Source organism: Penicillium subrubescens (genome assembly GCF_028828155.1).
Source record: "Penicillium subrubescens strain IBT 31985 chromosome Unknown utg000001l_segment0_segment0, whole genome shotgun sequence".
Lineage (NCBI taxonomy): Eukaryota > Fungi > Ascomycota > Eurotiomycetes > Eurotiales > Aspergillaceae > Penicillium > Penicillium subrubescens.
The window spans coordinates 1,893,228-1,905,542 of record NW_026643151.1 but is presented as its reverse complement, the minus strand read 5'-3'; the positions used below and the strand labels follow the sequence as shown (position 1 = coordinate 1,905,542).

Here is a 12,315-nt window from a genome sequence, read left to right as displayed (position 1 = left end):
TGTAGCAGTATACTAGTGTCATTCTCAGATTATCGCATAAAATCGTGAGTATCATTCTTTCTATCCCAACGTGGATAGGCACATTAGCTACTGGCTGGAGTGACGCAAGCCAACATACCCCCCTGGCAACCATCTATCTCAACATCCAAGGAAATTACCGCTCAATATGAACCGGTCCACCCTCCTTGTCCAAACTCGCATCAGCATGGCCCAAATCCTTCTCAGCAGTGTCACCCCTCGTCCCAACAACAGCCTCTTCATCTTTAACATTCTGGTTCTGCAACCCAACCGTACTCTCACCGACCTTGTCCACAGTGAGCTTATACGAGGGGATAAAATTGACCGCGACGGCATATGTCCACGCAACGACCATAAACTATCAAAGCGACATGTGTCAGTTGTTAAGAGCTTGTCCAGAGATTCAAAATGGCTGAGCTTACCATAGTAGGAACAATGAATGCAAACCCAGTATTGTTCCTCATATCAGCGACATGGCCCAAAATAGGCGGGACAATTGCTCCGCCGCATACACCTCCAACAATAAAGCCCGAACCACGCTTATAGTGGCGGCCGAGGCCGCGGATACCCAGTGCCACGATGGTCGGGAAGCAGACCGATTCGAAGAACAGGGTCATGTAGAGCATCGCTGTGAGAACCAGTTAGACGTGTCATGAACGAGGACAGGAGGCGTTGGGGATACGTACCAATACCGGTCTGATTTCTTTGCGTCACAGATGCAGCTAGGAATGCCACACAACAAGACAGATAAATGCCAAACACATAGCGGGCCTTGGTATACTTCATGATCCCCGAGCCAAGGAATCGACCCATGGCGAATGCACCCTGCGCACCAGCAAGCAGTTTCGCACCCTTGGCACTGTCAGTGCCGGGCCAGGTCTCGACGGCGTAGTTGATGAAGTAACCCGCGATGGCAACTGATATCGTTAGCATCTCGCCTTCAACCCCAAACTATTTGTAACACCAGAACGAGCACAAAGACAATAAGAATGACGATTAGACATACCTTGGGCACCGGTATACGTAAACTGTGCCAACGTAGCATGAAACAACTTCCACTGTTTCCAAAGCGGTTTATCCTGCTCATCAACATGAGTAGTCGACACCTGAAACGCCATATCTTCATCTGTAACCTCGGGGATATTCGAGACAAAAAATACCCCGGCGAGGCAAAAGACGAAAATACCGATGGCCAGGTACACCCATTGCACGCGCTGCAGTGCCTCGACGTTATCATTCGTCGTGGTGAAGAATGCATACGAGCCTAGTACGGGACCTACGACGGTGCCGATGGCGTTGAAGGATTGCGCGAAGTTGATTCGGATTTCGGCGTAGCGGGGTGGACCACAGACTGGGACGTGAAATCAGTATGCTCATTCGTGACTTGTATCATGCGAGGAGAGAACAAGGTAAAGTAACGCACCGGTCAAGTACGGGTTCGCAGCGGTCTCGAGAGATCCCAACCCAGACCCAATCACGAAAGTCGCACCGCAGAATCCGCCGAAGGATTGGTGTAGACCTGCCGGCCACATACACAGTGCGCCGATGCCGTATAGTGTTAGACCGAAGATGAAGACCGTTTTATATCCATAATGACGTAGGATCCAGTTTGCGTAGCCGAGCGAGGCGAGTGGGTATGCGCTGCGGGAGTTAGTATCCTGAGCAGCTATTCTCAATTCTGACTGTCGTCCAGTATCGCATTGACGGTTCTGGAGATGGGGGGTTAGGGGAAACGCGTACCCGAAGTATGCAGCTTGGAGACCTGCTGAGCGGGTCCGATCAATGTGCAATGTGTTTTGGAAGTGCTTGTTGAGAGTGTCTAGGAGACCGTATGCGAAGCCCTGCAGAGCAATTGAGTATGGTTGGTTTTATATCGAGTACTGGCTCTTTGAATATGGGCGAGGCATACCCATAAAAAGAATAGAATCGTCACAAGACTGAGTGGCCATAGACTCTGGCGCAGGGTTAATGTCGCGGCGGATGTCGTCTTGCGATTATCGACGCGCAGGCCGGAGCGGCTCTTGAAGACTTCTTTGAAGCCCATGGCGTGGGGTCCCGTCCTAGACCGGGAATGCTGTCAATGCTATATACTATGACCACCGGTGGTAGTAGATATTAGGTAGTGATAGGTCTGAGGCTATGTGTGTGAAGCAGAAGAAACGCGAACGAAAAAGCAAAGACCCGATCAGAGGCCCGTCGCAGCATTCAATGGTATACTTAAATACCAAAAGAATCCTCAATCCTAAATACCCGTTTCACCCAGCAAGGGGTCGACAGAATTCACCCGCAAAACAATCAAGTGCCCCGGCACTTAAGCATTCAAAGATACCCGAGTTCGAGCCCTTTCCACGAGTCAGAAAACAAGATTGAACGAGGCGGGCAGAGTCACACCAGAATGTCACACCTACGTGTATCTCTCCGCATCTCCACTCCGCAATCCGGGGTGCGCGACCCCGTCGATCCCTTCCATCGCCAGCCCACAAACTGGAACCTCCTTAGTGTCGTTTGGTATCCGCTAACAAGAAGCCCACCAGTAACAGGCAACGCTTGCAGACGCGCCGAGGCTCGACGTACCTCTGTTTCTTTGCGTAAGTGCGGGGGTGCAGACACGGGATGTGGGTTCAAACTGGGTTGGGTTGGGGTTGGGGTATATTCAGGCTATAAGTGGCGTTACGATTGGCTTTGGGCTTCGGGATTGGCTTCATTATGGGAGTAAGACCGTGGTGCAAGTTAGCTCTCGGGTATTTAAATCGATCGGATATTTAAATAGCGTTTGGATCTTGGCGAGGAGGTCCAGGTGGAAAGTCTACGTCTATTCCGGGATAATGATCCCCGTTGGAATTGGGGGGAGCGTGGGGTGTTAGAAGAGGTTGAGTGGGCTGATGTTTTAAAGGGTCTCAAGAGAGAGGGGATATTGCATGATCAAAGTTTCATTGCAAGTCTTCATCTATGAACATCATGATATAAAAGAGGAATAGTGGTGATCCAGATACTTTCTCCATCATTCCGTGTATCACAGGTCAACATCTGACATGTTCTCTATTCAAAAATTCAGTGATTCCACCCCCTCTTCCTTGTATATGCTAGATCGTCGGATCGTTTTACTTGCTCTTCACGCCTTCTTGGGCTTGCCGGCGCTGCCGTTCTGGGCAGCCGGGGCCACGATGACCTTGGTGTTGTACAGTTGGCGCTCGAAGAACTTGAGGACCTCATCGATCACACTATAGAGAAGCGTTAGCAAGGGGTCAAAGACCAAAAATAGTGAGACAGGCAACTTACATAACGGGTGCGCTGATGACCAACACGGCCTGCCACTCATTCCAGTTCAAGGGCAGAATCGCAAACAGGGTCTGCAGGAATGGAATGTAGAGGATGGCGAAGTGGAGGACCATGGACAAGGTGATGGCATAGATCAACATGGGGTTGTTGTGCAGGAAGAAAGTCAGAAGCGACTCGCTAGACGACAGGGCGTTCATCGCGTTGAACATCTCGATCACGACCAGGATAGACAGGGAAACGGTCGAGGCGGACTTGGCCATGTCGTTGCTGAACATCTCGCAGCCAATCTCGGGGAACAGAGCAGAGCATTGGTGGAAGTGAGACTAGAGATTAACTGTCAGTATACATCATCTTATACTTCTGACCATAAAGACTTACCAGGTGGTAGTACGAGATTTGGGGACCCTCAGAGTTATACATGAACCACCACACATATCCAAAGACGGTGGCAGCACCAACATAGGTACCAATGACCATGTAACGGAACAACAGCCAGCCACCAACAAGAGGCTCATCGCGGCGACGAGGAGGACGTCTCATGACATCATGGTCGGCAGGGTTGAACGACAGAGCAGTGGCGGGAAGACCATCGGTAACCAGGTTGACCCACAGAAGCTGAACGGGAACCAGAGCCTCGGGCATACCCAGGGCAGCGGTCAGGAAGATCGAGACGACCTCACCAATGTTAGACGAGATCAAGTACCGGATAAACTGCTGGGTGTTGCTGTAGATGGAGCGACCCTCCTCAACAGCAACGGTAATAGTGGCAAAGTTATCATCAGCAAGGACCATATCGGCGGCCAGCTTGGCGACGTCAGTACCAGTACCCATGGCAACACCAATATCGGACTTCTTCAAGGCGGGAGCATCGTTGACACCGTCACCGGTCATGGCAACGACGTGGTTCATGGACTGGAGGAGATCAACAAGCTTGGACTTGTGGGTGGGCTCGGTACGGGAGAAGAGAGATGCGGTCTGGACGGCCTTGACCTGCTCAGCCTCGCTGAGACTGTCGAATTCACGTCCGGTGAAGCTCTTGCCAGTCAGATCCTCGTTTGGTCCGAAGACACCAATCTGGCGGCAGATGGACTCGGCAGTGTTGGGGTTATCACCGGTGATGACAATGACGCGGATACCAGCCTGGTGGCACTTCTTGATAGAGTCGGCAACCTCGGGACGAGGAGGATCCAGCATACCAACCAGGCCAATAAGGGTCATGTTCTGCTCGAGCTTGGCGTAGTCCTCGGTGGTTGAGGCCTTCTTCAACAGAGCATTTCCAGAAACTTCGTTGACACTGGCGATCGCCATCACACGGAGACCACGGTTACCGTATTCGACGACCTCCTCGGAGAGCAACTTGGCGTGGCTCTTGGTGAGAGACACGCGCGAGCCTTCGGGACCTTGCAGAACGTAAGAGCAGCGCTCCAGGATCGATTCGGGGGCACCCTTGACAAGCAGCTTCTGCTCGTGGCCCTTGCCAACGAGGACAGACATGCTCTTGCGGTCACGCGAGAACTCGTAGGTAGCCTGAAGGGGGAGCTTGGATTCATAGTGGGCAGAGACGGCATGGAGGCGCTCGGAGGCAGGAAGACTGAAGAGCTTCTTGTTCACGGCAGCATCGGTGGTACCAATCTTCTCAACGAGAGCACGAAGAGCAGCCTCGGTGGGTTCTCCAATGTTAGAGAACGCACCGGTCTTAGCATCGAAGGCCAGGGTAGCGGCGTTGCACAGAGCAGAAACCTCGGCCAGCTGAGCGACGGTCGACGAAGATGCAGCCACATTCTCCACAACCTTGCCGTTGCGGGTGAGCTTGCCCTCGGGGGCAAAGGTAGTACCCTCGACATCAATCTCTTCCAGTCCAGAGCCCAAGCTATTCACGTAGACAATCTTCTCCACACTCATCTGGTTGGTGGTCAAAGTTCCGGTCTTGTCAGAGCAAATAACACTGCAGCTGCCCAGGGTTTCCACGGAGGGCAGAGAGCGAACAACGGCATTCTTCTGGGCCATCCTGCGAGTTCCCAGAGCCAAGCAGGTAGTGATAACAACAGCGAGACCCTCGGGAATAGCAGCGACACCCAGGGAAACGGCAATCTTCAGGTAGTAAATCGCACCCTTGGTCCAGCTACCGCCGAAAGAAGGATCGTTGAAGTGCTCGATGTTGATCAGCCAAACCAGGATACAAATCACAGTGATGACCTTGGCAAGCATATCACCAAAGTCGTTCAGCTTCTGCTTCAGGGGAGTGGGCTCGGAGATCTGGGAGGTAATGCTGTCGTGAATGTCACCAATGGCAGTGGCTCCACCAGTCAACACAACCAGGGCATTGGCGTGGCCAGTGACCACGGTGGTACCGGAGAAGAGCATGTTGATCTGGTCCTGCTTAACGGCCTGACGGTCCTTGACAATCTTGGTATCCTTGCTCACACTCTCACTCTCGCCGGTGAGAATAGCCTGGTCGACGCGGAAGCTGTTGCTGTGGATGGAAAGCAGGCGGCAGTCAGCGGGGACCCGATCACCAACGGCAATATGGATCACATCGCCGGGGACCAACTCCTCGGCCTTGACCCGCTGAACCTTGCCATCACGAACAACCTTGGCCTCGTTGGCCGAGTATTCCTGGAGAGCCGCAATTGCCTTTTCCGCGCTGCTTTCCTGGGTAACACCCACCACCGCATTGAGGATGAGAATCGTCAAGATCTAGACAAGAAGAGTATCAGGTCAGTGGATTGTACTTCGGAGAACTATAATAGCAAGGAAAGCAGAACGTACCACGACAGGGTCAACAAAGGCAGTCCAATCGTCGCCTTCCTCAAAGAGAGCCAAGACGAACGACACAGCGGCCGAACCCAAGAGAATCAGGACAAGCTGGTCCTTGAATTGTTCCAGGATCAGCTCCCACATGGGAGTTGGCGGTTCTTCAGCAAGGGCTATGGGTGATTGCGTCAGATTCCATTCGCATTTCGCATTTCATGCGCGCTAAGGCGGCTGAAAGCATTGCTTACCATTAGGGCCGTGCTTCTTCCTGGACTCAAGAACCGCGCCTTGAGTCAAACCTGTCTGTTCCGAGACATTGAAGTGCTCCAGCGCTTCCGCTGGAGTATAAAGAAAGGAGTTCTCCATGGTGGGAGTCGGACCGATTGGGGTTGCGTCCCCTGGAGAGAGACAGTTGGGGAAGATGCGGAGACAGAGCCGGGGTAAGAAAGGTAAATAGAGAAGGAAAAGAAAATGAGCGATGAATCTGGATTAGTTGCGATACATGGGGTATCACCGGTGGCCAGCCAAAGACAAAAAATGAACAAGGCCAAGAGCGAGTGAGCGTTGTTATAGCTGGGTTTTCTTGTCGACAATCGGTAGGGACCCAGCGGCGAGCGGAGACACAACGTGTTCTCATCCAGTTGTTTGCCTTCTCCAATGGATCGGGGCTGTAGCTTACTCAGCAAGGGGCAGGGCTGAACTCCGACGTCCCGTGATCAGATCGAGTCACGGGAAGGTCCCGATTCTGGAAGCCGCCTACAGGGTCTATACATGCCCGGCAGGTTTCTGTCTTCCTCCACCTCATATTATATGCTTTATGAACCATGTGTCAATTGATGCCTCCTTGAAGGTCGCAAACCTCTATGCTATGGCTGATATTCTCTATCATTGTGATGGTACTTACGTCAGGTGTCCCCGGCATCTCTGCCGGGAGCTGGGATGAATTATGGGGCATCTCTCTAGGCTACATTGTTCCTATGCCTATCGGACATAACCAGTGGAGTTTGCTCTTCTCCTTGACAAGCGAAATGTCCTACGCTGTCACCAAAATCTGCAGTCAGTACGGTTGATCGACTGGGGCACAGACAGTTGACTCGTCTGGCGGCTGGGACCGCTGGGTCATGGCCCATTATTGACTGGTTCGAAGACGATTATCTGGTGTCCTGACGGTTTTTTTTTTTTTTTTTTTTGGAAAGAAAAAGTCGTTGTGACTGATCACTAACTTTTTCAGAGTGTTAGAAGCCTCAACGGAGATCTAATCTCTTCGGGCAATGGTCTCGGGTGGTCTTTTGTATGGGACAGATCTGCTAGCGGACACAATGATGTTCCTCCAGCCCTCACAAGATTCTTAGAGTACGATTGACAGGTCTATCCTGCGCGTCTTCTCTTTTTCCCTCAGTGGCAAGATGCATAAGCACGCTAAATTTCCCTGGCCTGTAGGGCTGATTCTAGCTCATCCACTCGCGCATCATCAATCGTAAGGCCTCCACTCATCCCCATTAGGCCACCGAGATCTCTGCCCAAGGGAGACCGGGCCTCTATATTCACTTTGCATACCGAGATTGTCATAAAAGGCTTGCGGAATCGCCATAGTATCAGATTCAGGGTAGAGAAATTGTTCGCGAAGGAGCTATCGCTAAGTCACAAGGTAATGTTGAACGGGGTCCGTGAGACTGTCGGGATTTATGCAGCTCCCTATGCAAGTCGATCCTAAGCCAAAGTCAATCGCTGCCCATGACAGACGGGAAACTCTGACGCTTCGATTTCATTTTGGTGGACGACAACAGTTGTATGGCTTATATCGGACAGCCGACTCGCCCAGGCCGAGTGAAAATCGAGCTGACAACCATATCACGGCTTGTCATCGAGGCTGGCGACCGGAACGAAGATAGACACAGAAAAGGCAAAAGTTTATTTATTGAAAGGCTCAAAGGTATTGATGTGTTGTTCATTATCGAATGAAAGGCGACTATAACTAGAAAATAGAAGATCTTTGCTGAGGACTGGTGCTTGTGTATACTACTCCTTCAACACTATATATTGTTGTGGCAGAGACAACTAGAAAATACAGCGGTTGCTATCAGCAAACTGAACCCAAGCGATGAGAGGCTAATCCTATTTACTAATGGCCTGAAGTGCAGGATTGATAATTGATTGACCCCTATGTGTTTGACAATACGATCAACTATGCCTATGCCTGATGATGGGTGGCAGTGTGTACTGCCTACTACATCATAGCCAGGCATCGTGTCAACCTTGCTAGTGCTGGAAGGTTCGATTCCGTCATTGTCGTCCCTAGACCTTGTCTCTGCCCTGCATCGCCCCGACACCCACCATAGTGTGGTTCCTACTCTTCTCAATATCATGACCTAATAAAAAAAAACCTCACGTCCAATCCTTTGAAAGAAAGTGAGCGTACGGATGAACCGAGACTCGTTGTCACCAATCTCTCAATAGTTGAGTGACAATACATCTTTACGCTGGTTCCTGGCTGGTATTGTATGTTTGCCGGCCTGTATGCTGGAAACAACCTATGGTTATACGGTCGCGAAAAGTAAACAGACATCCGTCAGTAGGAGATCGTACAGATAGCCTATACACAATTTGAGATGGTACATTTTAGGAGCATATACAGTCAAGGTAAATACTATTTTCAGGCCAGATCGATAACCTAGCGGAGCCTTGTAAGCGACTTGTGATGATCTGGGTGCTGTGCGGACAATTGGGCTGCATAGCCTGTCAGCTGTGAAATATACCTGGTGTATTGAATGTAATGTGCAGTATTGGACGTCTGCCCAAAGTACCCGAGACTCGGCCTACACCGTGTTTGGCAGTGAAACACCAAATCTCTCTCGTACGAGCAGGTACCGGATACAGAGGTTTTAAAGATACAGATGTATTTTTTGTACTGTCAACAGGATACAGGAGGTATTGTTATGATGCTCACCCCCAACTCCTTCTCTTCAACTCTATCCTCCCTCTTTCCTTCCCCCCCCACTTAGTCCTCCTCTAACCTCCATCACTTTCCTCCTCTGCATCTCCCACTCTTTCGAATCTCTTGATATCTAACCTCCCCAACTTCCATCCTCCCAAATCATCTCCTCCTACAACAAAAACATCCGTCAACATGGGTTCTGAGGTACGTTCTGGTCTATGTCTGCCCCTCCATCGGGCGCTCTCTGAGCTGTCACCGCCATCGCAATCCCACCCCGTTTCTCCCTGCCTGTCCCCTCGCGCCCATCCACCCCTTTTCATTTTGGGAGATTTGACACGTGCTAACTCGCATCTTCATCATGCAGCGTGAGAAGTAAGGATATCTTGGATCCCCAGCGACAGCCCCGATGTGGCATGACTGACCCCCTCACCAGCAAGACGTTCCTCGCGAGGCTCTGCGAGCAGGCCGAGCGCTACGATGGTAAGATACACAGGGAGCGAGGTTGTCGGAACTTGCCAGGACTGACGTGATGTTTTTCCCACTCATTTAGAGATGGTCAGCTACATGAAGGTCAGTCGCACTCGTGTTGTTTTGCTCTATTTTGGATCTCGGCGCTAATCAGTTGAACAGGAAGTCGCCAACGTATGATACACACGTCCTAGCCTCTGGTCTAACCTGCCCGCATCGGCTCCATGATTGACACACTTTCTTTTCATACAGATTGGTGGCGAGCTTACTGTCGATGAGCGTAACCTCCTGTCCGTCGCTTACAAGAACGTTGTTGGTACCCGCCGTGCCTCCTGGCGCATCATCTCCTCCATCGAGCAGAAGGAGGAGTCCAAGGGCTCTGAGGAGCACGTAACCATCATCCGCGATTACCGCCAGAAGATCGAGACTGAGCTGGAGAAGGTTTGCCAGGATGTCTTGGACGTTCTGGACGAGTCCTTGATCCCCAAGGCCGAGACTGGCGAGTCCAAGGTGTTCTACTACAAGATGTTCGTCACTCCACTATAATCCCCCATTTTCGACGTGATCCACTAAGACTGACACGAATTTCTCTTACAGGAAGGGTGACTACCACCGTTACCTCGCTGAGTTCGCCTCTGGAAACAAGCGCAAGGTTGCCGCTACTGCCGCCCACGAGGCCTACAAGGTATTTCCGGCTCCATTCATCGTCCCATACCGTCTTCATTACAGCGACTAACACTCTCAATCTAGAACGCCACCGATGTTGCCCAGACTGATCTCACCCCTACCCACCCCATTCGCCTTGGTCTTGCCCTGAACTTCTCCGTCTTCTACTACGAGATCCTCAACTCGCCTGACCGCGCCTGCCACCTCGCCAAGCAGGCCTTCGACGACGCCATTGCCGAGCTTGACTCTTTGTCCGAGGAGAGCTACCGCGACAGCACTCTCATCATGCAGCTCCTGCGTGATAACCTTACCCTCTGGACCTCGTCCGATGGCAACGAAGGTGCCGAGGGTGCCGCCCCCAAGGAGGACAAGCCCGAGGAGGAGGCCGCTGCCGCCCCTGCCGCCGAAGAGAAGGCAGAGGAGGCCGAGCCTGTCCAGGCTGCGTCTTAAAGAAATGAGGGGGTTTCAGCACCATGCGAAAATCTCGCAGCCAACCGTATGCCGAATTGGTAAGGAGGCGTTTCACATTTCTTTCCCGGATGTGGTTATGCAAGTCGCTTGTTTGTTTTCACCGCAGCGTGGCTTGGTTGGGACCGGCACCCTATCTCTTGCACGTGTTCGGGATCGTGTGGGTCGGCCGGCGGAGTTTGATATTCGGTTGAGGCGAGCGCAGAAAAGGGGCTGAGTGGAATTTCTCTCTCTTTTATTGTCTCTATTCCCACTCCAGCAAGATTCAATGTGTTTATTTTCCAATTTCACCCGGTCCCCTATTCCAGTTGGTTTTTTGTACATCTCGTAGAGCTTATACTTGCAATTGTTCATTCTAGAATACTGCCTGAACAACGTACTTTAATACTACTCCATAAAGTGGCATGTCAGTGGCTAGCAATGGCAAGTCATATTGGATTTTCTGGGTCTGATGTACCTCGGCAGAAGGTAATCCTTGAAACCCGAATCCATACCTACAACTTTATCCTAGACAAGCTTCCAGCTTGCATACCTTGGGTAGTATCGAAGCTGATAACCCTTGACTGCTGCAAGTCCTCACATGACGCGGAGCGTCTGGAAGAAAACACTCTCGAGTAGGGGTATGGCTGATCCCGTACTTTGTTCAAGATGAATTGAGGATAAGTACTTTGTATTCGAGAAACGCAGATAAGACGTGCTGCTCTTGTCTATTTCCTTAGACTGGGCCGCTAGTACTCTAAGGAAAACCTTGATATGAAGGCTTTCGGGCTCATAGTAACAGGCCTTTCATATTTGATCCCTGCGTGTCCCAAAGTTCCAAGTTGCGCAACAAAGATGAGTGAAGAATATAGATGCTGGCATGCTGTCCCTGAAGATTTACTCGGCATGTCTTCGAAGTTGGTTGACTTGGAGATTCGAGCAACTAGTTCCATTTGCAGGGTATGGATGTGGCTCCATAAAGCACTCGCGATTTCGCGTGTCGGTTGAGGAGATGCCGCTTGTAATGGACAAGAGAGTCGCATCGACCGTGGCAACAAGCATTGGATACTGTTGAGAAGGTGTTGTGCCCTATTCCATGAATGAGCGAGAGTAGAGCATGGTGGAGGGTTGGGAGAAGCGTGGCATGCGGGCTTTTAAGTCATACGAATAGGTGTACATTGAAGACTCAGAACCCTCGCAAACAGATTTCAAGAAAAGCAAACAAGCTGCCTCCACGAATCGAACCCCGAATCTCCACTTCCCCATACAACCATCCCCCGTGCTCACTCTGTATTTTTTGCTTCCCCAAAAGCATCCCGAAGAGCTTCATCTAGACATCACCCCTAACAGATAACACTTTTATACAACAATAAACCTCTTTAAAAAGCTTCAAAAAATGGGTCAAAAGATTATCCTAATTAGGCTAATCAAAATGATGCAATCAAATGAGAAATATAAAAAAGATAATCGCAGAATTCAATCTGTCTTCCCACCCGCCCAACCCCAGAACTCACCCGCTGCCCAGCCGAGCTCCACAGAAGCTTCACGGCACACTAACCAGACAGCCGGCCACCGTTAGAAACAGCTACCAGAGCAGCTTCGCGAGACCTTTCGGACCGCTAGGCTACCGGCGAGGAGGGTTGCAAACTTGAGCATGAAACCAACCGTAACCTCTCCCGATTTGGGAATCGGATTTGATTATCTTATTTTCTATCGCTATAAGCTATTGTACCCTCTCAGTATGCTGA

At 51.0% G+C, this 12,315-nt stretch overlaps 3 protein-coding genes across 3 annotated transcripts; 1 reads left to right on the top strand and 2 right to left on the bottom strand.

The window, feature by feature from the left end:
- Positions 1–154: 154 nt before the first annotated feature.
- On the bottom strand, positions 155–2,062 carry N7473_000617 (putative l-fucose permease; the record flags this gene model as incomplete). The annotated part of the gene is made up of 7 exons (XM_057146557.1): positions 155–376; positions 441–646; positions 705–935; positions 1,025–1,369; positions 1,442–1,659; positions 1,759–1,859; positions 1,928–2,062. The coding sequence occupies 7 exons, from the start codon at positions 2,060–2,062 to the stop codon at positions 155–157; spliced, it is 1,458 nt and encodes a 485-aa protein (XP_057014443.1).
- An 868-nt stretch (positions 2,063–2,930) lies between these two features.
- N7473_000616 (calcium-transporting ATPase) lies at positions 2,931–6,650 on the bottom strand. Its single transcript, XM_057146556.1, has 5 exons — positions 6,300–6,650; positions 6,067–6,224; positions 3,676–5,994; positions 3,298–3,620; positions 2,931–3,239 (listed from the first exon to the last, which is right to left on the bottom strand). The coding sequence occupies exons 1-5, from the start codon at positions 6,415–6,417 to the stop codon at positions 3,131–3,133; spliced, it is 3,027 nt and encodes a 1,008-aa protein (XP_057014442.1). The 5' UTR covers positions 6,418–6,650; the 3' UTR covers positions 2,931–3,130.
- A 2,528-nt stretch (positions 6,651–9,178) lies between these two features.
- N7473_000615 (14-3-3 adaptor artA-like protein) lies at positions 9,179–10,570 on the top strand (the record flags this gene model as incomplete). The annotated part of the gene is made up of 8 exons (XM_057146555.1): positions 9,179–9,190; positions 9,351–9,358; positions 9,420–9,466; positions 9,537–9,556; positions 9,617–9,628; positions 9,707–9,981; positions 10,052–10,139; positions 10,205–10,570. 8 exons carry the CDS (start codon positions 9,179–9,181, stop codon positions 10,568–10,570), a joined length of 828 nt encoding a protein of 275 aa, XP_057014441.1.
- Between the last annotated feature and the right edge of the window lie 1,745 nt (positions 10,571–12,315).

Excerpts from the sequence above, each read along its gene's own strand:
- N7473_000616 (XM_057146556.1), bottom strand. The coding sequence starts at position 6,417 with ATGGAGAACTCCTTTCTTTATACTCCAGCGGAAGCGCTGGAGCACTTC. Across the intron at positions 6,225-6,299 it reads GAAGAAGCACGGCCCTAATG|CCCTTGCTGAAGAACCGCCA; the intron begins GTAAGCAATGCT and ends AATCACCCATAG. Across the intron at positions 5,995-6,066 it reads CCTTTGTTGACCCTGTCGTG|ATCTTGACGATTCTCATCCT; the intron begins GTACGTTCTGCT and ends CTTCTTGTCTAG.